The sequence below is a fragment of the Mesoplodon densirostris genome, chromosome 13 (assembly GCF_025265405.1).
Source record: "Mesoplodon densirostris isolate mMesDen1 chromosome 13, mMesDen1 primary haplotype, whole genome shotgun sequence".
Lineage (NCBI taxonomy): Eukaryota > Metazoa > Chordata > Mammalia > Artiodactyla > Ziphiidae > Mesoplodon > Mesoplodon densirostris.
In genome coordinates, this window is record NC_082673.1 from 2220711 (window position 1) to 2247955 (window position 27245).

General features: G+C 38.4%; 1 protein-coding gene across 2 annotated transcripts in view; it reads left to right on the forward strand.

The window, feature by feature from the left end:
• Window positions 1–1667: 1667 nt before the first annotated feature.
• The window catches only part of SNTG1 (syntrophin gamma 1), a 180590-nt gene continuing 155012 nt past the window's right edge, over window positions 1668–27245 (forward strand). For both annotated transcript variants that reach the window (XM_060116217.1, XM_060116218.1), the window contains exons 1-2: window positions 1668–1694; window positions 9212–9346. In XM_060116217.1, the coding sequence (XP_059972200.1) occupies window positions 1668–1694; window positions 9212–9346 (162 nt within the window). The remainder of the gene's footprint in view (window positions 1695–9211; window positions 9347–27245) is intronic.

Here is a 27245-nt window from a genome sequence, read left to right on the forward strand (position 1 = left end):
TGAAAACAGTTTTATGATAGCTATGAAATTTATGTTACCTAATAATTAAATTGCTTTGCATATTACATTAATTTTTTTCTGAATAAATACCTGATATTATTACCAGATATTTTCATGAAAGCCAATGGAAAATTAAGAAAACAAGGAAGATGTGTTAAAAATGGTAGAAGGCATAGATACACCCCCTACTCAAATAGAGATTAAGTTTACATGGTGGTTAAATACCTTCATGTCTATTTTCTCTGGTTGCGTTTAGTAGCAGGAAATTGATTCTAGAGACACCATGTTTTTATGTAATCAGTAAATACTGAAATTCTCCTACTTTTATGGAAAAGGAATAACTTCATGTCAGAGTTGGCGGTAAGTAGATATTTGCAGTTCTTTTAAATACAATCTTAAGAGCAATTTTGAAAAATAATAGTTAAACTAATGGCAAATTTCTCACGGACACTAAATAAATAATTCATATCATCAGGTTATAGTTTCAACATCCAATCGCCCTTCTATTTGCTGATGGTTTGTTCTTACGTAACTTCACTAAAATCTGCCTCCCTATGCTTTCCAGCCATGCCAAATCAGGCTCACAACCCACAAGACTTAGTTATGGAAAATAGTATATTATGTGGCTGTTCAATTACTACCGAAACTGGTCAATCTCTTTTCTTTCAAAGGCAACAGTAATAATCCAGTGACAACATACTCCATTCCATTCACACTTGATCAAGCGTTCATCAGTCTCACACAACAGAAAATGACAAAGAGGACAAGATAGTTTACCATCCCCAAAGCTGAGAGGAGCAGTAATTTGAGGTGTATAAAGTCTTCTATTTCAGAATTCATCATTCATTTTACTTGGGAGTCTCATTTACCTAAACTGTTATATTTTGGCTCCACATTTTTTATACTGACAGGATGTCAATTTTCTATGACAACCTTTAGTTTTATTAAGTTCGTCACGTAATGAAAACAAAACTCTCCAAAAGCATTTAAAATAAAACAAGACATATGCATTTATGTGCATTTAAGTCTATGCCTATCATTTAGATATTTCAGTGACCACTAAATGAATCTGTATTAGTTATTTCATACATTGATTTATCTTTATATTATTCACCCTGATAAATAGTTTGCTTTCTTAGATCACTCTGTTTGTGAACTACATTTTAAGTTCCAGAGAGAATTATTCATGCATGTAGCTTTTTAATTAAAAAGAGAAAGATTAGTCAACCTTTTGTCACGACATAACCACATGAAAGGCAACTTTTAATTACTCCTTTTGCAGTTTCTTCCCCAGCTGCCAAGTGGGGTTTCAGAGTGGATGCAGGGATGAACCAGCCCCTGACCAGGAGGCCAGTCCCACCCGGGGTCCCATCCAGATGCTGAGTGGAGGGAGAGGGGCCTGGTAATGCATGTCCTTGGCCCGCGGAGCCATGGCTGTAGGGTTATTCTTCGCAGAAGCTGGAGGTGAAGACGTTTCATCTCCTCCTGCCATCTCTTCCTTGTCCCCTGGGAGTTCTTGTCCTTACCGGTGGCTGTGAACAGTTTGCCTGCTGGCTCTGCTACCTCGTTTATTGCACTTCGTTACGACCTCCTCTCTGCCCCTCGATGCTGTGCTTGACGGCCTTTCTCTGTCTTTTCAGACGACATCCTTTGCGGTGCCGCAGCACATGGATTTCAGGACTGCCTGTGAGGAGGTAGGTCGGATGCCTTCCATTTTCGATGAGGGGAAACAGGTGATAGACAGGGAAGCTGGGCCCTCCCTTACGTATTGACGTGGAAAATGGCTTTCCACAGAGGGACGGGTGATGGGCCCACGGCGTTTCCAGAGCACGAGCTGTCTCTGCAAGACTGGAAAGGCCTCACGGGCCTGGGGAAGCCCCGGGATTGCAGTCTTCCTTCAAGAAGACTGGCGCATGTTTCATTGGACTGAATTGTCTCTCCCTACAAACTATGCGCTGAAGGCTTCAGCTAGTGAAAGAGCTGGAACTAATTCTTTTCACATAAATGGTTATAAATTAGAAGACATCTAAGGTCCCTTTCAGCACTAAAAGCCTTTGATTTTATGATTCCCATATTCTTTAAGTATTTCAGTATTAAGTACTGATGTATGGCGACTCTCTGTAGAGCTGTCATCACATTCGGGGTGAGTGGAAGTGATGCATTCATTGCTCTTTCAAGGATGTGAAAGGCCATCCATTCAAGTGTGCAGTCAACAGTGCATGGACTTGGGGCCGCAGGAATGCAGCTCTTCTACTTTAGGAAGAAAGATTATCTTTCCATGCAACATTCAAAGCATTGTCTTTTCACTCTTCAGGCAAAACGCAAATATTCATATGTTAAAATATTTCATATTTGCTTAAAAGTTTTAAAATATTTTAGTATGTATAAATAACCCAAGAAAAAAACAGCCATAACTAGATTACCGATAATAAAGTTTAAAAAATCTTCAGTATTAGCATTTGTCAAAACTGTTCTTTTAGTGAAATGTCGTGTGTTAAATTTCTTGCAAAAATATCTTTTTAAAAAAAAATATTTGTCACAGTAGGTTCAATTTTAGGTTGTTCAGAAAAAATAATAAATTACTTTCGTTCCTTCAATACTTATCCTTATTTTTTATTTTTTTATTTTCAAAGTTTAAGTATGGTAATACTTTTTAAAATACTTTATACGTGCTAGCACTTTTCAAATTATATTATATTATAGCTATTTGTTTACAAACCTCTCTCACATGCTACCTGAATATTATAAGGTCAGAATGTGTAACTTATTCATCTTTTAATTCAGCCCCTTTCAAAGGTTCATACTTTTTTTTAAAAATTACTGTTTTCCGAGCTTAAACTTAGAAGCATAAATTTTAATTGTGTCATTTCTGGTTGTAAATACAGTACATGTTATCATACTGTTAGTTTTGTATGAATGTAGTCAACCTACAATTTCTTTTAAAGTTTTATCTTACGTTTTGGGTGGTAAAGCACCCATCAATCTGCATGGATATTTGTGTGAATGAGACAACGTGACACACATCGGAGATGCATGTGGTAGAGACTGGACAGTGGCCAATGTTTCTAACACATGGTTCACCTTGGATGTGAAAGGCTGTATAAGATTGATTTCCCAGAGCATTTCTTACACAGAATGTTTTGATTCATTGGTTTGAAACATACATCAAGTTCTTTCTAAGGTTCAGCTGTATTTCACAATGGTGATACCATTGAGGTCCTCTTACCCTTACTTCTGTAGTAGATGTTCTTGCTTTCTGGCATTGATCCCTTGAGGATCTCACCATTTCAATGCTGCCAGCGTGGAGCAGACCTACTCAAAACTGTCAGAGCAGTTCCCGCGTGTCTGCCACATGCTGGCTGGACTGGAAGTGATGCAGGACTCTATGGTGCCCTGAGGACGATCAAATCACCCTGAAGATGGACCAGAATCAAAGAGTTTGCCAGAAATTCACAGTCTTAGAACGTTTAAGTGGACCTGCACCTTAAAGACAACTTAGCTTAACTCTGCCACTTTGCAGGTGAGCAAATGGAGAGCTTTTACGAGAATGCTGAGTGACATTTAATGAATTAGGTAAAAGCAAAACCATAATGTATAGCTTGGAATGCCTGAGTCTAATTTTGGGCCTCTTTCTGAAGTACTACATTGCTGAAAATTATATCAAAGATACATTAAATGAAACTTGTTTTCTCTTGACCTTCTCTTGACTGATAATAAACTACTAAAGATGAAAATTTGATATCCACGTCCATCAGACAGATCCAGATAGAATATTACCACGCAGATGCCAAGAAGTCTCTTCTTTGTGAAGGAATAGAAGTGTGGCTAGATAAGTTTCATTTAAACATCTTAATTATCTAATACAGACTTCTTTTTTAAAGGAGGGTTATTTATTGTTTAAAAAATTCTTCTCTTAAAAAGAAAATGTTGTAATTATTTTAAGTAATTGGGATTCAAAAATCTGACAAGAAACAAAAATGAAGAGAGAGAATACAATCAGGACAAATGCAAAACCCACATTATAGAAGAAATGCATAGCCAGGCTATGCAGAAGTACTGACTTCTCCGCCTTTAAAAGTGTCATCAAAATAACTATGTGTTCCAGTGAACCAACATTCTATCTTTAGTGTGGGTTTTCCTCATAGTTCACTTTCATATCCACATTCTTTAAAATAGGATCACATCTAGGTGTTGTGTATGAAAATACATATTTCTCTATAACATATTTAATAATTTAATAATTCATGCACACTTATAATTTAGTCTCATATAATAACATATAATCTGTGACTATGATTCAGTCAACAAGTATTGAAAATCCCACTATGAATAAAAGACTGTACTAGGTTCTATAGATTAATAATCCTTAAAAATGAAAAGAGTAATAACTTATTAACATTTTCTTTAGATAACAGCATATAAGGTGAAGTCAGATGATGTGACATGGAACTAAATTTCATGGAAGTCACTACATGTCATGCCTAAATACACAATTAATTTTTAGGTGAATGTATTTATTCAATGAAAGCCCTGAGTTCCAAATATTAAGGACTCATCTTTGGATGGAAGGGTCTCTGAAGATTGCAAGGAGATACAAGTTTTGTACAAGTGCTTGAAAAGTGGCTGGAATTTAGCTAAGGAGGAGGCCAGGTAAGACACCATCCCAGCAGGGAAAGGAAAGGGTAAAACACAGTTTGAAACATCTTGTGTGAAATCAGCATTTAGTGCACTGCTACTACAAGATGGTACAGTATAAGGAATTACATATCACTTACAACTATAGGCTTACAGGACAAGTTAAATTAGATTTGGCAACGAAAATACAGAAATATGAGGATTCCTAAAAGACTATCGTGCATAGAATGGTCTCTGCCTAGTTTCTTGCAGTTTATTATATCTGATATTGAAAATTCCACACTTCAAGGTTAAAGGAACACAGATATTAAAGTTTCATGAAAATACAGTTTGTATTCTTTCAAGGACTAGAACCTAAATTAAAGAGGTCTTAAGTTTCAAGTAGAAAGTGAGTGATAGTCTACTTTTTAAACTTCCATAGGTACTTGGTTTATGCAAAGCATACATTCTTAATAAGTTTACATGTGAGGTTTTTTTTTTAAAACAAGAGTAAATCCATGTAAATTCATGAACACACTTCATTGATTCACAGAAAACAAGTCAATGACTAGATGTTTAAAAATATTGCCTTTTAAGTAATTAAGAGATATTGCCTTTTAATATTCCTCTAAGCAAATAGTCTTCAGTGTGGGTTTTGCAAAATCCAGCTGCAATGTAGGATCATCCATCAGGGACAGGAAAACAACCTTTGAATGTATTGATCACTTTTCAAGTTTTACGTATGTTTTATAATTATGTAATATATTTGTATGTTATATGTAGCACATGCATTTCCTCACGCATGCGTGATGCATCCCCAGTTAAAAAAGTCTGAAGACAAATGACTGTTATGTTAGTAAAGAAAAAGAAGCTGAGTGCAGGTCTTAAGTTTATACTAAAATGTGGGACTGATCATTATTTGAATTATTTTTTTATTTTTTGAACAATCTGGGTCCACAGATCTGTAAAGACTTTGCAGCCCTCCATGTTTTAGTTTGTGCTGCACCAGTGGCCACTCTCAGTGTCCTGTTGCCCATTCTCACCCCTGTAGCAGTCCATGGGGGATGAGCCCATGTGGGTCAAGCCTCTCCCGGTATCTGCTAGTGTCCTGTGCTCCCTCAGCAGCCTAGCTTTGGCAGGGAAAGCATCCATCAGGCCCAGAGTGGTTTCTGTCTCATTTTTCCCTCACTGGCCATCACTCTGATCCATGAAGAATGGCTGGTTCAAGATGGGGTGGTGTCCTTCTCAGAACTCTCTGCACTCCCATAAGGAGATGCTTGGTAACCAAAGTGCTACCTGGTGAAAGACACGGATAGCCTTGTCCTCGTATGTGGGAAGACTGGGGGAGGCATCCCCTCAAAGACCTCTGCGTGAGGGGACCAGGGCCAGGGGATAAGAGCCTGGAGCCTGGAGCCGGGCAGCCCGGGTTCAAATCCTGACTCTCACCCATCTCTGCGCCTCTGCTTCGGTCCTGTCCACGAGGATGGCTGCCCTGGGTTATCAGAGTCAAGGGGATTAATACTTCGGGGCACACAGTCCGAGTAAGTGAGATATATGCCCGCCTTTCACAGTGGTGACGCCAGTCCAGCAGTGCTGCTCTGAGCTAGGGGGCCCCCCAAATGGATTTTACCCCTCTTCTTCCATCCACTGTAGCAGCTCCGGGTCTGATCCAGTTGCTTCCCGTCCCCAAAGTTTCCTGCTCAAGGTTTATGTTTCTGCAACAGTAACTATGTTCTCACTTCCCCAATCCCTATCCATCTTCTTCTCTGCTGTAAGAAATATATTCATAAGACCTAACTCTAAACGTTTATGTTATGTCACTGCTCTTAGATTCCTCCATGGCACCTCCCGCCCGGTCACACGCTGGGCACACCATACAGGGACCTGACCGCCCCGCCCCCTGCCCTTCTGGCGCGGCCCCTCCCACATACCACGGGCTCGGCCTCGGGGCTGCGTTCCCCAGCATCCAGGGACCATGCATTCTCATGCTTCTGTATGTTCACTCAAGTTTTTGCCTTTTGGATAAAATTACTTTTACCTTCTCTAATTATTGTTTTCTCGATTTATTTTTTCAAGACAAACCACACATTTTTCTATCTACAGAGCCTCCTCTAGTGCCCCTTCTCTCATGAATAGTTAAGTCCTTTCTCTATGTTTCTCCTGTGTCAAGTGCCCCAATATCATACTGCATGTTATTTATACAGGTACATTTTTAGAAGTAGGAATACTCTGAGGCCAAAGATGATTGTCTAATTCATGTCTGACTCACTTTTAATGTTACACAGTATTGGCAAAGTGGATGTGTGTGTTGGATTTTTAATGTATTTTCATGTCCACAAGCTGAATTTTCATAATAGAATAAATGTAACATCTGTAATGCCTGGAAAATGTATTTTAATGTGAATGTGTTGTTAGCTTCATTATCTCTCAGTTTTTTATTTTCTCCAAACAGCTATGTATTGGTATATCTATATCTATCTATCTATATAGATAGATAGATAGATATAGATATAGATATATTTAATTCTAACAAAAAGCTGCCTCATTCTTTATTTTTCTTCACTCTTGTCCTCTGAAGAGTCAAGCATGGGCTCCAAGTCTGTGTTCTGTTTTCCAGACAACCATCTAATAGTTAGGCGACATTTCACACATTACTTGAGTGAATGGAGCTTTGACCATATCAGAAATGTGATGAGAGAAACCTCATAGCTGTGTTTTAGTTCCTCAAACTTTCCCTGGCGATCTTTGCGATCTCTTTGATGTGTAACAGTAATGCATTTATGAGATCTCAGGGACAAACCCCTCTTCATCCACAAGGTGACACAGAGCTTTATTTGTGATTGCCAGCTATTCCATTACACTTCTGGGGGGAAAATGGCTTGGAATGTACTGTACATCTAAAAATCAGCAAATGTGCCCAGTTATGTTCCCTTAGCTTTGATATCATCTCCTGCCCCTCTCTCCCGTGCATCTCAGAAGGCCCAATGTTGGCCCCTGGCCAAGATCACCTTGTAAGCATGAGAGACTTTTCCACATGAAAAATGTACAAAAATTGTGTCTGTATTAAGGAAAATATAATTTGCTTTTGCTGACATTCTTCTGTCTTTTAGACATACACACTTGAGTTAAGCTCTGTGGTAGATTAATGGATGAGATTTAGGGGCCCCAGCTATGCATAGCCTCAGAGGAGGGACTGATGCCATCATGGTTCCTGGCAGAGCTTGTTTTTCCTGAAAAGATATTATAACACTTACAAAATAATTACAGACCAATTTAACATTGTATATAATAGAGGGTATAATGGTATGTATTTTCACATGGGAAAAAGCAATTTACGGGAAGAGTTATCTCTGGAAGTTGCGGTATCTAAGTATATTCTCATCAACATTATGGAACATGCTTTTAAAGAAACAAACCCCTAGCAATCCACACCTAATTTATATTCCAAGGGAAATTCTCATATTATTTGCCTGGGATTTTGTGCTCATTAAATAGTAAGGATAAAAATGTGTTTCTATGTACTTCTCCCTTTATCCAAATTAAGAATGGCTCAGTGGTTATTAAATGAAAATGTAATTTGCAAGGTAGTCATTGTTTTTGTTGACTTTTTAGTTCAGAGTAACAGCCAGCGATTATATTGTTTCAAAAGAATTTCCATTTGCATCTCTGATAAATGGGACCATAAAGTGCCCTTGCTAAGGGGAATACTTCCATTTACCTGGCGAATATTATAACCCTGACCTGCTTCAGGAGGGACAAGATGTGTGGACTCCCTCTGTGATCACTAAGCTGATGGTTTAAAGCCATGCAGTACAAGTTTGGAAATATTCACAGGCTCTTTTCACAATTCCCAGAAATGTGTGAGGCAAAAACAGTGGAAAGGGAATCAAAAATCTGGGGTCTCAAGCCAGGCTGTGTCTTAATTAGCTGTGTTAATTCAGGCAGTTCTTCACCTCTTTATCCCGGTTCCCTCCTCTGTACAAAGTGCATGTGTGCTGGTGAATGGGTTGATCAAATAGTGGAGGGTAGAGAAGATAAGAACGTATGTTTTACAGGTTTAAAATTCTGTGAGAAAGACAGTAAGTAGATGAGTGGTTGCCTAGGACTGGGTGTGGGAGGATAGAGAGATGGGAATATTAGGCTTCTTTTCAGAGTGATCAAAATGGTCAAAAATTGGTTATAGCAATGGCTGCATATTGTACACTAAAAACATTGAACACTTTAAAGGGTTGAATTGTATACAGTGTGAATAACATCTCAATAAAACCATTTTGAAATTTATATTGATTGTAAGTATTAAACAAAACTTTCACTATTTTTCAAATATACTGTATAAACTGTAATCCTTACTTTCCAAATCTTTGTGGGGATTTTCTCACATAATCTCTGTTATCTGAGGTCTAGTTTATGTGAAAAGGTTATACTTTTCTGTGTACCTGTATTAAGTTTCAGACTCATCAGAGTGCATTTTCCCTAGCTTTCAGATGTTATTCATCATGTTTTGCTATAAATAAGCCATAAAAATATAATCTATAAACTAAGTATAATTCTTTTCTCTGTTTTGCTTTCTTTTTTCTTTTTTTTTTTCTGTCTGAAGACAAAGACAGGGATTTGTTTGCTGCAGGATGGTAATCCGGAGCCTTTCAAAGTGCGGCTACACCTGGCCAAAGATATTCTGATGATCCAGGAACAGGATGTGATATGTGTGTCTGGTGAGCCTTTCTATTCTGGTGTAAGTAGCTCTTCCTTCCCTTGAAGTTTTCTGGGTTTTTTTTTTTTTATTGTTGCTGTTAATAAAAATGTCTATTCACAGAAAATACTTAATATTCTTTCCCTTACTTTCAGAGCCAGTAATTTTTGTTTTCAGTATTAGTAAGCAGTGTCCTTGTATAAGGACTTGTACTCGGCTCCAAAGGCGTACATTGGGCCCATCTGCAGCTCGGTGTGTCATTGACTCTGAGTTTTCGTTATGTGACTAGAGTGACACTTGTATTTGTAATCATGAGAGAGTGGGTTCTACACTTCAACACCGAGGACTAAGTGAGAACAGAGCATGGCAGTTTCCCTGCCCTGATCACATCTTGCATCACAGTGAACCTTCAGAGGTGGTGCAAAGGTGGAGCCCAACTCTTGGCATCTGAGAAGCAGGAGACTTTAGGTAGTGGTTCCAGAACTCAGTGCCAAGGCTTCTCCCCAGGGGATTGTGCATGAATAATTCTGTGGGCGTCCTCGATAGAATCAAGCTAGGTGCTGTAGCAAGCTCTGTCTGTGCTCTGAACAGTTAATGTATGACCCTGATGCTAATCCAGTCTCTGAAGGAGCCATAAATTGTCTCAGAACCCATCGGTCTGCTCCCTGGTGCTGAAGTGCAGCTCTGGAGGACATCCTTAGGTGTGTTAAATAACAAAATTTTAACTGAGCAAATTTAAAGATCTAATTAGCTTTGTTCAATGATCCATGAATCGGGCAGCATCCCATCTGCCAGGCTGTTTAAAAGAAGAGGTTTTCAAAGGGAGAAAGGGGGCAGAAAAAGGAAATTTTTCCCAAAGAATGTCTTGTTTCAGTGGAAGTTGTCCTCCTAAGGGGAAAAGATGGGGTCTGTGAGGGCAGGAGGTTTACTCACTAGAGCTGACCTGGGAATTCCAGGTTGACTGGTTAAAGGTGACAGTCCTGGGAGAGGCTGAAACTTCAATTAGGTTAAGTATTAAGTTTCAGTCTGGTGACGTGGTCCTAACACAAGTGATTCCATCTTGGGCCTTTTGTCTCTTTTTTAACAATTTTCCCCTTTTGCTCAGACTCTCAGCTTCTCTGAGAAATGTGATCAAAATGTAAGGCATGAGCACCACTCTCAGCTACTGCTCTGAAGCTCTCATGGTTTTATCTGATCCTCTGTATGGTATTGACAGGGCATGCTGTTTTGTTTAATCCCTGGGACATTCACGGCTTCGGGTTCACAATATCTAAGTTGGTCATTCTCGTTGTTCCTTTTCTTGTATTAGGGATACCATTTACTTGGGGGTTAGTGGCTGAGAACTTGGATTTAAAGCTCTGGGGAAAACACAATTCACCAGGGAAACTACTATGATTGTTATAAGCAAGATAATCCCCAGTATTTGGAGTGCACTTTGGAGTCATGGTCAAGACCCAAACCAATTGAAGTCAAATAAGTCATAGAAAGACCCCACTGAAGGAGTCACCCTATTAAGCCAGGTTGCTTGATCTTGTGTATGTGAGTGTCAACTTCTCCAGAAGTGTCAATCCAGGTGTAGCAGGCGGTATTGACCACGGCACAGATGCCTCCTGGCTCAAGCTAAAAGCTAATCAAGGGCTGTCCTCTTATCAAAAACAACTTTGGCCAGAGAGTCGAAGGATCTCTGTTGGGCAGCTGTTGTTTTAATAGTGGATTCTGCAATACTTTCAAGAGTTAATGAGAGGTTCCTGATCGTAGCCTCATTCACGTTTACTCCTAACCACGGAGGGACAGCCCTACCAAAGGAAGCAAACCCTGAATCATGAATGCTTCCTGGTAATTCCCATCCGAACCTGTGGCTCAGGACTGGAAAGGTGCCAGCCGTGGAGGCAAGTAAAGTCTTAAGGGTGAATAGACGACGCAACCATGTTTCTCTTGCCTTGTGTGTTTTCTTTGCCTAGGCGGAGCTTAGATGCAAATCTCCCCAAGTTTGGGATTGTTAACCAGAGAGAGGGGTTAACAAACCAGGGGGTCTCTAGCGTTCTGACAAGTACAGAAACCTGTACTTGTCAAAAGTCCTTTCCTGGAATCTCCTTGAAGATGAAGTACTTTTGCGCGAACACTTCTGAAAAAACATTAGAGTAAAACAATAACTGTAAATGACAAAGGATTCAAAACTGCTCATTAGTAAAAATCTGATGAGAGTTCATTGTATTGGAATTGGCAAGGGAATGTGGTTATTTTTTGTAACAGAAAATATTTTAAGATAATAAATAGAATTATGACTGATAACATTATACCAGGACATATTAGACTTCTAGGAATTTTATACAATTCAGGAACACTTATAACATATACCCATACAAGTACAGCATAAAGAAAGATCAGTATTACTTTTTATTTGGCAGTATTTCCCATATAACCTGTCAAATAAGCCTAATTAGCCTAACGTCTCCCCTTTCATGAGGAGAGAGAACAAGTCTTTTGAGATGTTTCAGGGGCCCTCTGGAACATCCCCAAATTATGTCCAGGTCAAAAAGACATTATTTAGAATCTTAATTTTGGGAAGTTTGTCAAAAATATCAAATGGTTTGGACACTTGACAAATAGAATCACAGATAAGTATGAAACAATATTTAAGGATACATTTAATTAAGTGACAAAAGATTTCAAAGGCATATATAGAAGGTTACATTGTTCTGAGAAAAACAACTCTTTTAATATTGAGAAGACTTGGTTTACTTAAGTAATCAAAGACCAGATGACAAAATAACATGAAACACAGGAAATAATTTTGATAAAATACAAAAGTTTTGCTTTCTAAGTGGATTACTTAAATGGTAAAGAAAAAGCTTTCAGAATATCTTATCAAGAACAGATCAATTGTCCAAGGAAAATTTGTCATTTTAGCATAGAAAAGAAAACTAAGTTCTAGTGTTACATAAGTACACTATTGGTATTAAAGCTTAATTTAAAAACATTTATAAAGATAACAATTCAATTTTTAGCTAACTTGACCATAAAAAATATTCTCCCTCTCTCTCTGTCTCTCTCTCTCTCTGTTTTCAAATTTCTATGTCCATTGTTTGTCCTTTTCCTCTTTTGCATTTTGAAACAACCAGCTTTATTCTAGGAGAAAATTACTTTCTTTTTCCCTAACAAAAATGAATCTCCATATCCATACCTTTTTTTACCCCAAAACACATCTATTTTCCTTGCATCCAGAGTTGTTTCTCTTATAATTTCTAGTAGCTTTAACTCCATATATTAGAAATTTTAATCCTAAAAAGCTTTAATTCTTAGTGAAAATAAATAAGTAAACAATTGTGAACTTTTACATTAGCATTCTGTGGCTTGTAAATATTTTTTATAAATCTGTAAATCTGTAACTATTTTTTATAATTTCTAGAAATGCGTGTTTTCTCATAGTAAATTTCTCAGCATGGCACGGGACTTGTTTATTAATAAACCCAAATATCTTTAGTTTTTCTGTAAAAGGAAGTGGAAGTGGATAAACCTGTCTCCAATAATTAGTGTTTCAGTATTTTATCTTGTTTGGAAATGATCTGGATATTCAAAGAATTTAACTTAACTCATCATTTAACTTAGCAAAACTTTAAGGTTTCAGGTTTTCAAAAACACTTAGGGAAATTAAAAAGTTTTCCTAAAAAGTTTTTATCCTACGTACATCTATTTATTTAAATTATTCTTACAAGGACTACCCAGAAACATTTCATTAGACATTGGACAATGTCAGTCATTATTCTAGTTATTTTTCTGGCTGACAATTTTTGTAATAGAGATAACATGAATTAATTTGGTTAGTAAATTCAGGTAGAATAGAAGTTTTATTTAATGCTGATAACTCTAAAGTCATGCCTATTTCAATTAAACCAACAACCTTAAACTAGCTTTTATATTTTCCCATATCACATGAATCTGAAATTCATTTGGGTTAGTTTCTGTTATATTTCTGAGAATTTCATTTATATAAGAGCTTTGTTTTATTTAAGCCAATTAAATAGAGCCTTTTTACTAATTATTTTTTGCAGTACCATCAGTGGTAGAAAAATATCACATAAGGTACATATGCATATACCCACAGAAACATATAGACAGACATAAACTGAGACCTCATAGATTCTGTTTTACTAGTTACAAAAGAAGTTGGATCTAAGTTGCTTTTCTGGAAGATGGAATAAGTAAAGGCTACCTGCACAGAATGTCTAAAACTAAGTTTCAAATGACCTTTCCCTCTTTTGTTTTTTTTTTTCGGATAAGCATGACCTCTCTGAAGTTTGTACTTTAACATTTACATCTTAGAGGCACAGAGAAAGAATGCAAGTTACAAGCCTTTTAAGATAAATAGGGGAAGTTTGGGAATTGGTAAAAAGAAACAGGTAAATTTTGAATTGCCTCTTTAGTGGCAGTTTTAGATGTACAACGATTTGTAAGATGAGGACAGTTGCCTTTAATTCTTCAAGGAATTTGTTTGCCACTTAAATGACATCATAGGTTGATCCTCAGATCCTTTACAAGGCTTTTAGAAGGTTTTCTTTTTAAATTTTAATTTCTGTTTTTCATAGTTGTTTCAGGAAATAATGCAGCAGTCTCCCAGAAAGCCCTCAGAGCCCTGTCAGCTTTGGGAGGGGCCCAAATGGGGGTCCCCCTTTGAGGGTAGAGACAGTGTTTGTAAGGCCACTGACTTGGCTATGTTTATGGTCGAGGCTCCTCTTCAGAGGGAAAAGACAATTCAGACAGGTTAGTAGAGCCAGTACTGCACTCCAGCAAAGGAGGAGAGAGGGGTCAGCCTCATAGTCTTTCTCTTTTTTGGGGGGGCTGCCTCTTATGTCCTTAAAATTTTATTAGTGTTTTGCAATGAATTTTTTTTAATGAAGCTACATGTATACCTCATTTTGCTGCACTTTGCCTTATTGCACTTCACAGATATTGTATTTTTTACAAATTGAAGTTTTATGGCAACCCTGTGTTGAGCAAGTCTATTAGTACCTTTTTTTAACAGCATTTGCTCACTTTATGTCTCTGAGTCACATTTTGGTAGTACTTGCAATATTTCAAATGTTTTGGCTATTATTGTATTTTATGGTAATCTGTGATCAGTGATTTTGGATGTGACTGTTGTCATTGTTTTGTGGCACCATGAGTGGTGCCCATGCAAGACTGTGAGTTTAACTGGTAAATGTTGCATCTTCCGACTGCTCCACTGGCACGCTGTTCCCCCATCTCTCTCCCTCTCCTCCAGACTTCCTGTTCCTAACACGCAACAATGTTTGAATTAGGCCAAATAATAACCCTACAATGGTCTCTAAGTGTTTGGATTTTAAGGTTCCCATCTTTATTATTTATTTATTTGTTGGTTGGTTTATTTTATCTTTTTTAAGCTAAGCCTTCAGTTCTCTTGGAGCCAAACCAATACTTGAAAGGGATGTGCTGCTGGGCCGGAGATTGTGTGATGCTTTACTGTGTACTTCGTCACACAGAAATTTTCTTGAGGTTGGCGGGTGACCTAGCGTCAGTCTAACCTGTTCTGACCCATTATTCTAACAAAGGAGTCTTATCCTAACACAGGAGGGTTTGGTGGCAAGCATTGTCACAGCTCTTAAATTCTTGACTCGTCCCCACCAATTTTTGTGGCTTTTTTTTTGGCTTCCAAGATCTCCATTAGCAATAGCCTTTATCTACACAAAACAAGACAAACAAGCTCATGCACCTTAACACACCACCAGCAATTCCCAGCAATGAACCATCAGAGCCCTGTAAGTGGGGACTGGGGAGGGGACCTGGAGAATGGGGCCCCAGACAACTGGGAAATGCAGACTGAACCCAGGGCCGGGGACTGGGGTTCTGGATGGAGCCCTCTGCCTCTGCTCAAGCTGGCCCACTGAGCCCTGGATGAGAAAGCGGATCAGATACCGAGTTCGGAACCGAGAGCTCTCAGAAATGGTGATGAAGACAGTGAGCTCAGAGGCTTCTCTGGAACCACATCTGTGTTTCTCATTGTCCCCAAAGCCTTCAAAAGTCTCCTCTGGTCCTGCCGTGGGCACCAAATCTGATAAATAACGAAAATCAATGGAGTAAATTTTAAGAGCTAATTTGCTTTATTCAAAATGTCATGAATTGGGTGGCACCCCATCTGGCAAATAGAAAGGCGCTCCACTGAGCTGCAGAAGGGGAATGGTTTTTAAAGGTGGAATGGGGGAAGAAAAAGGAAATTATTAACAAAGAATGCTTTGTTTCAGGGAAGGTCACCCTCCTAAGGGGAGTTTTAGGGGTCTGTGGGGAGGATTACTCTCTAGCACTGAGCAGCGAATTCCAGGTTGAGTGGTTAAACCATGCGATAGTCCTGGGAGAGACTGAAACTGCACTCAGGTTAAGTGTTAAGTGTCTGATGACGTGGGCTTAGCACAAGGGACTCCATTTGGGCCTGTTGTCCCCTTTTCAATAAGTGATGTTAAATTGAATTTGACAGAACAATTTTATCATAAAACAGGAAGTTTTAAAGTTTATCATTGATTGTGCAATAACATTGAAGACATCATCTTAACAGTGTTGTCATGTATGATGTCAGAAGAAAACTACTACGAGTGTCATACAAGCAGCTCCCTGGGTAGTGGCTTAGCGGGTAGATTTAATTTGTAGCTTATTAACAGACTTGTTTCTGAGTGTTTTGTTAGGGTGAATAATGCTGAACTTGAGCTTCCACCACACTTCTCACCAACATCCTGTGGAGTCACACCGGGTCCTAAATCAACAGGCTCCTGCTAACTAAAGAAAATGGACATTCTGCGGACTCTTAGCTATTGTTTCGTCACAGACCATTTAAATTATCCTGAATCATGGTTCTGGATGTCAAGGCTGATTAAATTGTTCCCACGGGGTTGCCCTTTCTTTCTTTTAGTTAATAAAAGAGTAGTGGTCAATTTCTTTCTTCCTTCCTTTCTTTCTTTCTCTTCCTTTCTTCCTTCCCTTCCTTCCTTCCTTCCTTCCTTCCTTCTTTCTCCTTTTTTTTCTTTTTGGAAAAGATATATTACATATATATATATTACATATATATATACACATATGTTACATATATCGGAATGATACAGAGCAATTGTCCATCAGGTAGAAATATGAAAGCTTCAGTTACTATAAGAGGAAGAAATCACCTTCCCTTGTGCTCAGAAATTGAATGCTCGGTCCCTGTCAGTCTCCTGAGTGACCCGCCCCCTAAGTCAGAGGAAGCTGTGTCTGTCCCCGGGACAATGCTGCCCTGAAGGAACATCAAATTTAGCCAAGGCTGGTTTGAAATGTTGGCAAAATATTTTTAAAACGCCAATGAGACTAAAATCAATATGAGATGGCCGCATATTTCATCACAGAGACACCAGTTTCAAAGGTGTTGCCAGTAAAAGATAAGAAAATCTTGGAGATTAAAGTCTAAATGTGGCAGAACGACCAGATATATAGCATCAATATAATCAGTAGAGTTCTAATGAGTGTCATTAGGATTTAGAATCAACAAAGTTAAGCAACTTCCTTTAGTTTTCCTTGTGGGAGAAAACATGCAGTTAGTAATCCCACATGTGAAACCATAATTTCCTGAAGGCAACGTTAAGAGGAGCTAATATCTGCCTTTCGTGATAAGAGTCAGTGTTCACTCCACATGTGATGGGATGGAATGGGATGGGATGGGATGCAGAGAAGTCGGGGGTGAGGTTCCTTATCTGTGGAAAATTTGATCAGGAGAGAGATTGCAGCTACAGTAGGCTGTGTGCTCACTGGGGTGAATTCTCACCAGGTCATCTAAGATGGATGGATGGTATGTATATGCTCAGATTTTTTTTCTCTGTTTTCCCATCAAAGAGCCATTTAATACAGAAATCAGAATCTGTGAACACACACACACACGTACAACATACACATTATACATATTTTTCAAATTTAAAAAAGAAATCTCAATGCCAACAAGTACCTATTAGAGCATGCAATAAAATTCGATCTATTCTAAGTAAATATATTTGATTTTTCCCCAGTCAGTTTTAGAGGTAAAAGGGGTCACTAGTAAGTAAAATCAAAACAGAAGCTATCAGCTTAATCCTGCTCTTTTTTACATTTGATTTTCTATTTATGAATGAAGCAATGAAGGGTATTTTATGTGTCTGCTTCTCCTTTTAACCTGTTCTATTTTGGAGACAGCCATTCCAAAAATGCTGCTAATAAGATTAGGAAAGGAGAGGGTATGGATACTTCTAAAAATTAAAAAAAAAAAGTTATAGGTAGATCACTGTGGTCTAGCTCACTGTGATTTTATAAAAGAAGGATGAATGAAGGATGAGCTTGAGCCTAGAGTGCTTTCTCTGTCATTGTCAGAGAGGTTGCTAACTTCACAAGACGTGCTGGAACCCTTCTCTCCTGCTCCTCCTGTGGTGTTTGTTTTTTGCAACAGTCAACAGTCACCCCTGGGGCCACTGATGTTCCTAAATTTCCCAGGGCTTAAGCTGCAGTAGATGAGGTGGTCCTGGAAGGAAGACTGGTTCCAGTAAAGATGTTGTCTCCAGACCCCTGGTGTTGGCCACATGGGGATGGTCCCTCAGTGGCAGCAGTTGTGATAGGTCACCAGCAACAGCAGTGGTGACCTGGCAACAACGAGGTCATGATGCTGGCAGCTCCCGGGATGGTGACACACAGACCACATGCAGTAGACAGTCTGGTGTTATTAGTTGAAGAATCTTCCAAATGAAAAAGAAAATGAATGATGATATTTACCCAAGAACAATATTGGTAAAGAAAAGGGAGAAGTACACTTTATAAACTGAGCTAATTTTTCTCACGAGATCGTCATTAGGTATACAATGTATATAAAGGCTATTAAGGACATCATGCCTAACACACTGTGTAAAATGCAGGTTTTTAAAGGCGTTTATCTATCCTGCACCGTAAGTTTTCTTTTACCCTCAAAACAACTTTAACAAAAGATTTGCTTCTTACGTATAAAGCACATGTATTGACAAGTCTTAAATCTTTCATTTTTAGAACAAAAATATCATTTCTTTATTATATTACTTTTGAAGTTTATTGCCACTGAGTCTTTGTAAGAAACATCCAGTTGTATGCCTGAATATATTATAATGATTACATGCACAGTTACTGAAATAAAAGTATGTAAGAATAATAACAAACACCTTTTTTGAAATAGTGAATGAAATGCTTTAATAGACAGAATAACAAGTCATCACCATAATACATAGTGAATTCGTCTTCTAATTTATAAATCCTATTATGGTTGTCATACATAGGACATACACAAAATAGATTTTGCCGCCTTAATAACCATAGCTTCTCAATCCAGATTGCTAATTTATTTGGTTTGAAATGTAGTTTATCTGCCAACTTGGATCAGCCCACAGTCACCAATCTGGGTGTGTCCCTTATTAATAGTATATTTTTAAATCCCTATTATTTTATGTTTATGGTGACCCAAGTATTCTTTAAACTAAATTCTCCACTGGGGATTCGAGACCACACAGGTAGACTGAATATAATCTCAAACTCACATGTAGACCAATTCATGTTTACAAATTCTCAGGAGAATTCGCTTTTAAATCTTTCATCCGGAGCCAAATTCAAAATGGGCAAATAATGGTAGAAATGTTCATTCTTATACACACCATGAGCCAATTTTCTCCCTCCCTTGTTACGGTGGAAAATCTATTGGCTCTAAAATCAGACAGACCTGGCTTGTCATCTCAGCCTGGCCATTTGCTAGCTTTGTGACGCTGTGTGAGTTAACTTCCTTCTCTGAATCTCAGTTCCTGTGAGTGAGAAGGAGAGAACATCTAATTTACAGAATAGGCTGTGACAGCGTTGAATGTGACCACATTACCGTAGAAGATTGTAGAAGTGAAAAATAAAGCCTGTGTCCCTTCTTCCCGCTTTCTAACCATTTCTAACTTGTATTCCTCTCAGTTCTATAACCTCACGTGAGGTCATAGTTGTTTCCTACTGATCTGGATATTTGTCCCTTTCTCTAATTCACTTTGCCTCTAATGATTATCCTGGATGAGCAATTTAAACTGGATAAGTAATCTTTCTGTATAATATTAAAAAACAAAACTTCTCACCTCAAAAGAATCATTCTTTGAGTCAGTCCTTTTCAGATGCAAAGGAGTTTCATTATTATTGCTTCAAACCAAAGGGCTCTTAATATGGTATTGGTGAAAAGGAGCCTGAGGATATCTAAAGTTCATAGGTTTATGAAGGTTATATTGCTTCATATAAATTATTTTAATTAAATTTGTAATACTTCAAGGAAATTAAACAGATTGATAGACTAAAATTTGCATTGTTCTGGAAATGAAGACTCATACAAACTAGGTGAAATGAAATAAATAATAATGTGAAAATAAGGCCTATATTATTTATGTAAATACTATCCTACACGTTTAACATAATAGATTAAATAGTGAAAGTTTTGGTCAAAACTGTCATTTTTGTCATTGGTATATTTACTATTTTTCTCCCTTGGAACTGACTTCATCAGTTGTTTTGTACCACAGATAGAGAAATCTGCTGTTTAAAAATACGATGTTTCCTCCAACCTGCCCTGGAGAAGTACCAGAGGAGGCCTCGTGGAAAGTCAGGATTTACTGTAGCGCATTGATGGTGAGACCACAGTGGAGGCCTCTCAGGGAGCAGTGACCAGGCAGCCCTGCACTTCCCACCCAGGCTCTTGTGAGCGGAGGCCTGGAGCAGCTGGAACTTTCCCACCTATGACCAGCAGTAACAAGGAAATTCTCACCTCGAATAAGAAAAGACAATCAACAGATGCCAACCTTGAAATGTCACAGATGTTACAATTATCTAACAAGGATTGGGAAGTAGCTGTCATAAAATGGTTTCAGGTCTGTTACAAACAACATTGAAACAAATGAGAAAAGAGAAAGTCTCAGCAAAAAGCAACTGGAAATTGTAGAACTGAAAATTCAACTGAAATAAAAACTCAGTGGATGGGCTCAAGAGCAGCATGGAGAGGACAGAGGAAAGAACCAATTAACTTGAAGACAGAACAATAAAAATTACCCTTTCTGAACTAAAGAGAAAAATTGGTCTGAAAAAAATAAGGGACCCATGAGACTATAATGAAAGATCCAGCGTTTATATCATCAGAGTCCCAGGAAAAGAGAAAGAGGTCAGAGCTCAAACAGTGCTTGAAGAAATAATGCCTGAAAACTCCCCAAATTTTGCAACTTACATAAACCTAAAGAAGTGGGGCAGATCTCAAAAGGATAAACCCAAGAAACCTGTGTTAAGACACATCATAGTCAAATCCTGAAAACTAAAGACAAAAAAAACTTAAAAGCAGCAAGAAACAATAATACTTTAGGAATAGGGGAAAAACCATTCAAATGATAGTAGAGTTTTCCCCAGAAACAATGGTAACTGGAAGGAAGTGGCATGGTATTTTTCAACTGCTGAAGAGAAAGAACTATCAACCCAGATTTCTCTATATATGCCAAAAATATCTTTCAAGAATATCTTTCAGTCGGAAACTTATGACTCATTAATAAAATGGGCAATAAAAAATGAGCAAAGGATTTGAATAGAAGTTTTTATTACAAAAAGTGTGTATAATTAGCCAATAAGGAAAGGAAAAAATGCTCAACATCATTAGCCATCAAGGAAATGTATATGAAGACCACAATGAGGTACACTTTATATCCACTGGGATGTTTATAATCAAAAAGACAGATAAGAACAAGTGGTCCTGAAGATGTGGAGAAGCTGGGATCCTCGGACAATGCTGGTGAGAACATAGAATGTCCAGCTTCACTGGAACAGCCTGGCAGTCCCAGTTGTCACTCCTTGGTATATACTCGGGAAAAAGGAGCACGCATGTCCACAGATGTTCATAGCAGCATGATTCTTAGTAGCCAAATCCTATAAACACCCTAAATGTGGAGGGAGGGATAAATAAAGTGTGGTATACCCATACAGTAGAATGTTATCTGACAATTTAAGAAACGAAGTATTGATACATGCTACAACATGGATGAACCTTAAAAACATCATAGTTAGAAGACAGACACAAAGGACTGCATACTGTGTAATTTCATTTATGTGAAATGTCCATAATGGGCAGATCCATAGAGATAGAACATAGATTAAATGACTAAGGTTAGAATGGGGGGGGGGAATCAGGAGTGAGGGGTTCTAGGTACATTTTGGAACATTGAATACAAATGTCCTAAAATTGATTGTGATGATGGATGCATAACTGTGAAACTACTAAAAGCATCTAAATTGTACACTTTAAGTGGCTGGTGTTAAGGTATATGAATTACAGCCCTGAAGAGCCATTTTTAAAAAGACAGACAATAACCTTTGTATATTCACTTATCTATGAGTATTTCTCTATGTAACCACCTCTATCTATATTAAGCTAAACATGGGTTCATACTGATACCTCCCCGCTGTCTTCCTTGCCCATGGACTGTTCTAGCTGTCCCCCGCTTGTGTCTGTAAATTCCCACCCCACAGTGAGAAGCTGGTCCCCCACAGGCGCTTTTCTAACCTCAGTATATGCATGCGTAGCAGCGTCAGGATTGTCGCTACACCCTTGGGTGGGACAGCTTCATCAAGGAGGGTCTCAGCCCGGAGCCTGGGTCTCTCAGACGCCACTCGTTTCCAAAGTCACTCAGGCAGCGCGTTTTCCCAGCCCTCTCGGTAAGGGGCTGACGCACACCTGTAATGCAGTTAGATTACTTGTCACAGTTCGCTTTGGGCCCCCTAGCTTCCTGATGTGCATATGTGAAGGTGGACTGCTTTTTCTCTGAAGTTCTGTGGGGTTTGACAAATGCACAGTGGCATGTGTCCGTTATGGCTGTATCATAAAGAATGGTCTCCTCGCCCTATAAATCCCTGTGCTTCATCCATTCCACCTCTTCCCTCTGCCCGAACTCCTGGCAACCACTAGCCATTTCACTGTCCTTTAGTTTTGCCTTTTCAGAACGTCTTACAGATGGGATCAGAGTATATATCCTTTTCAGACTGGCTTCTTTTGCTTAGTGATATCCATTTGAGTTTTCTCCATGTCTTTTTGGAGCTGGATAGCTCATTTTTATTTATTTGTTTGTTTGTTTATTTATTGTTCATTCTATGAATAAACAGCATCTTGGTCACTTCAGTTTTTGGCAGTTATGAATAAAGCTGCTATAAACATTTGCGTGCAGCTTTTGCGTAAACATAAGTTTTAAAATTAGTTGAGTAAATACCTAGGAGTGCAATTCCTGTACTGTGTTAGCTTTGTAAGAGACCCCTGAACTCTCTTTTTGAATTCCCACCAGCAAGGAATGAGAATTCTTAGTGATGAGAATCCTCCCCAGCATTTGATATTGTCAACGTTTTGGGTTTTAGCCATTTTAAAAGGTGTGTAATATTATCTCATTTTTTAACCTGCAACCCACTAATAAATTTTGTTGAGTACCTTTTCAAGAGCTTTCTTGCTATCTGTATATTCTTTGATGAGGTGTTTGCTCAAATATTTTAGCATTTTTAAAATTAGGTTGGTTGTTTTCTTGCTGAGTGTTGAGTTCTTTTCATATTTTGGAAACAAGTTCCTATAATATAGATATTTTGCAAATATTTTCTTCCAATCTGTGACTTTTTTTCATCCTCTTAATGGTATCTTCTGCAAAGCAGAAGTTTTCAATTTTAATATTTCCTAACATCAAATTTTTTCTTTTATGGACCGTGCTTTTGGTGTTCCTTTTAAAAGCTCATTGCCAAACCCAAAGTCATACAGGTTTTCTCCTAGAATTTTTATATAAGATTGTGATTATGTTTAGGTCTGTGATTCAGTCTGTGTTAACGTTTGTGAAAGGATAACATTCATGTTTGGATTCCTTTCTTTCTTCCTTTCTTTCTTTTTTTTTTGTTATTGAAAGACTATCCTTTTCTCCATTGAATTGCCTTTGTTCCTTCGTCAAGATCAGATTGACTCTGTTTTTTTTTCTTGGTTCTATTTTTGGGCTTGCTGTTCTGTTCCAGTGATCTATATGTTTAGTCTTCAAAAAAATTGCGCTGTCTTGATTCCTGTAGCTTTATAGCAAGTCTTGAATCAGGGACCCCATGTCCTCTGGTTTGGGCCTCCTGCTTCAACTTCGTGTTGGCCATTAGGGGTTCCCTCTATATGCGTCTGAGAGGTGGCCTCTTGATACCCACAAACAGCTTGCTGGGATTTTTATTGGGATTGTATTGATTCCATAGATCAAGTTAGGAGGAATCGATATCTTGAAAATATTGAGTCTTCTAATCCATGAATATAAAATATCTCTCCTTGTTTATCTTGATCATCTTTGATTTCTTTCCTCAGAATTTTATAGTTTTCCACATAGAAAACGTTACTTGTTAGATTTATACCAAAGTATTGCCTTTTTAATGGGCTATTGTAAATGGTACTGTGATTTTAATTTCAAGTTCCAATTTTCATGGCTGATATACAGGAAAGCAGTTGACTTTTGTATATTAACTGTGTCTCCTGCGACCTTGCTGTAATTGCGTATTAGTTCCAAGAGATTTTTGTTGGTTCTCTGGGATTTTCTACACAGACAAAGAACAAAGGCGGTTTCCTTTCTCCCTCTCTAGCCCGCAGGCCTTTCATCCCCTATCGCTGCTCTGCTGCGCTGTAACTATAACTTCAAGCACAAGCTGAAGGTCGGTAGTGCTCGGCGGGGGCTGTGCTGGCCTCAGTCCCAGGCTCAGAGGAAGAGCGTTGTTTCTGACGATGCCTTCCCTTTCTGCTCCCTATTTTTCAGTATCTTTGCTTCTTTCATCTTATTTCTCCATCTTGTCTTGGGCCTGTGTGATGGAAAAGGTGGTGGGAATCAGAGACACTTTCATTTCAATCATGATTTGGATCTTGGCCAAGTGACTGTAACTCATTTGCATTTTAGTTTTTTCACTCTTAATTGGGAAAATATTGCCTACGCAGGTGGGATGTTGTGATGATTACGTGTTTGAAATGAAAATGTTTGGGAAAAAAACTCTTTATTCATTTAGCAGATGATTAACTGATTTAGGCCCGATGCTAAATTCTAAGGATACAACTGTGAACAAGACATAGGTTCAGAACTCAGAAAACTAGAGAAAGAAACAGTCAAGGTCACGGTGTATTTTAATAAACAATCACGAGTGCTATGAGACCCGTAAGGGCACATACTATTTGTTTATTTATTTATTTATTTGTTTTTAATAGATCTTTATTGGAGTATAATTGCTTCACAATACTGTGTTAGTTTCTATTGCACAACAAAGCGAATCAGCCATATGCATACATATATCCCCATATCCCCTCCCTCTTGCGTCTCCCTCTCACCCTCCCTATCCCCCCTCTAGGTGGTCACAAAGCACCACCGAGCTGGTCTCCCTGTGCTATGCGGCTGCTTCCCACCAGCCAACTATTTTACCTTCGGTAGTTTATATATGTCGGTGCTACTCTCACTTCAACCCAGCTTCCCCCTCTTACCCCATGTCCTCAGGTCCATTCTCTATAACTACATCTCTATTCCTGCCCTGCAACTAGGTTCATCAGTACAGGGTTTTATTTTAGATTCCATATATATGTGTTAGCATACGGTATTTGTTTTTCTCTTTCTGACTTACTTCACTCTGTATGACAGACTCTAGGTCCATCCACCTCACTACAAATAACTCAATTTCGTTTCTTTTTATGGTTGAGTAATATTCCACTGTATATATAAGGGCACATAGTATTTAGATTTTTGGTGATTAGAAGCTACCATTTTATTCTTATTCCTTTTTGAGGCTTAGTTACTCTTCCTGAATTGTCGAAAAGAGCTCATGACTTTCCCTCTCTCCTTTCCTATGCATCTTCTTTGTTCCCAGCAGGCAGAATCAGTACAGCTCTTCATTGCAGTCTCTCTAGTTTCTGCCTTATTCTCACCACTCCCTCCTCTTTTTCACTGCGTGTCTCAAAAACGTCCATTCCTGGGATATATAAGAGCAATGTGTTCTGTTTGGTAACATGCGTATGTTGGTTCCCATGTAGTTCAGACAGTAAACACAGGGAGTATGTCAAATATAATATTCCAGAGGGCAGGGGTGATAATAATTATGTTTTTATATAATGCAAGTTAAGCACTTCAACATGTTGTCCATAGCATGAATGAATTGAGGTGTGTGGCATAGCTTCATACAGGCAGATACTACTCTTGAGCTCCATCCTTTCATTTTGTAAGGAGTGGGAAGAATAAATGAAGTCTTGTCGTATATATGAGTGTGTGGGAGCACGTCTCAACGTGTGTTTTAAGAAATAAAATAACCAATTATGCTTGGTTTCCCAAAGGATGGTGCCTTGTTGCTAGGCAACATCTTTATGAAACTCACACAGTGTTAACTAAATACAGCTCCACAGCAGCTTCCAGATACCCTCTGATTTATAAGGTGAGCAGCTGAAACAATTCATTAACATCCCTTTCTTTCCTCTGATTTTTGGGGCAGGAGGGAGACCCCAACATGGGCAGGTGGGGAGGGGCTGGAGGGCACCGCTGACATGACATACAGATGACCAGGAGGGTGTCAGTAGGTACCATCTGAGCAGAGGTGTGCCTTTCCATGCCTCCTGCTACCTGCAGGCACCAATTTAAAATTTTGGCTTTGAAACATGAAGTAATTCATCCTGCCCGTCTCTCCCCACTTCCTTACGAGTCAGCTAATGAAGCAGTAGCGTCTAGAGGTGCTGTCTACATTCGCAAGAGCATGCGTGTGTACCTGTGTGTTTAAAAAACATTAAAATAAGTGCTGCTTCTGAGCTTTTCCACAGGTTCTGCTGACTCTTTAGTCAAACTCTTCTCTGCATCAGCAATTTTGTATCCAATTTGGAACACGTGCTAAATATTCACCAAAGATTGGAAGGCAGTGTTGTACAGGATGAATGAAGGCGCTGCTTAGACCTTTAATAACCTGCATGCTTGCCCTTCCTTCAGAAAAAAGCTGGGCTTCAGCTCGCACTCTGCTGCTCAGGAGAGTTTACTCACCAAATTGCCCTTGTGGCTAATGATTGCTATGGAAGATGTTCTATAAACTTTAGATGATACCATTTGCTATTGAAAATGCACTTGCTTTGACAGATTGAAATCTTTATTTTGAGACAGTTGATGTGGGTTTTCTGAGCTAACTGTACCCTTGGTTTTGATACTATTTTAAGGAGTCAAGTATTTATTCCTTACAGAGAAGAATTAAGAAAATAACTGTGCCGTCTAAGAACTTTAGTTTAGTTTGATAGGCAGTGGGAAAGCAGCTTGCCTGTCTGTTTGGTAAGACTGAAGACGACCATTTAATCAACTTATCCCTCTGAGTCTCCCAGCATTTGAGCTCCTCTGTGATATAGCTACTGGAATATGATGTGGATAAATATTAATTAGATATCTAAATGTGCAGAGTAACTTTTCTTTCTTCAGAAAGAATTCTATATAAAGATATATAAGAAATAATTTTATTAAATGTATTTTTCCATTGTACTTAAAATGATAAAATTTGTTTAGAATGTATTTTTTGAACTACCACAGGTGGAATACCTCAGGTGACTATTAAGTAGGGGAGTAGATAATGTAGCCAAATAAACTGAGCCTCTGTGGAGACACAGGGACCAGAAGACAAATATCTATTCCAGGTACCAGGGGAGAAGGGTGGAGTCTAAACCTTTCTAGGTAGGGGAAGGTTCAAGAAGCTGAGAAGGTTATAAATAAAGGGAGAAGGTTATAAATAAATGGAGAAGGTTATAAATAAAAGCTCTCAGCCCTTCAGCATGCCAGGAGATACGCATTATGTAGAGATAATCACCATAAAACAGTAATATTGATTTTTTTTATTGGAAACTAAAGGATTTGTCCAAATGTGGCTCTTTGTGATTTTTTAAGTT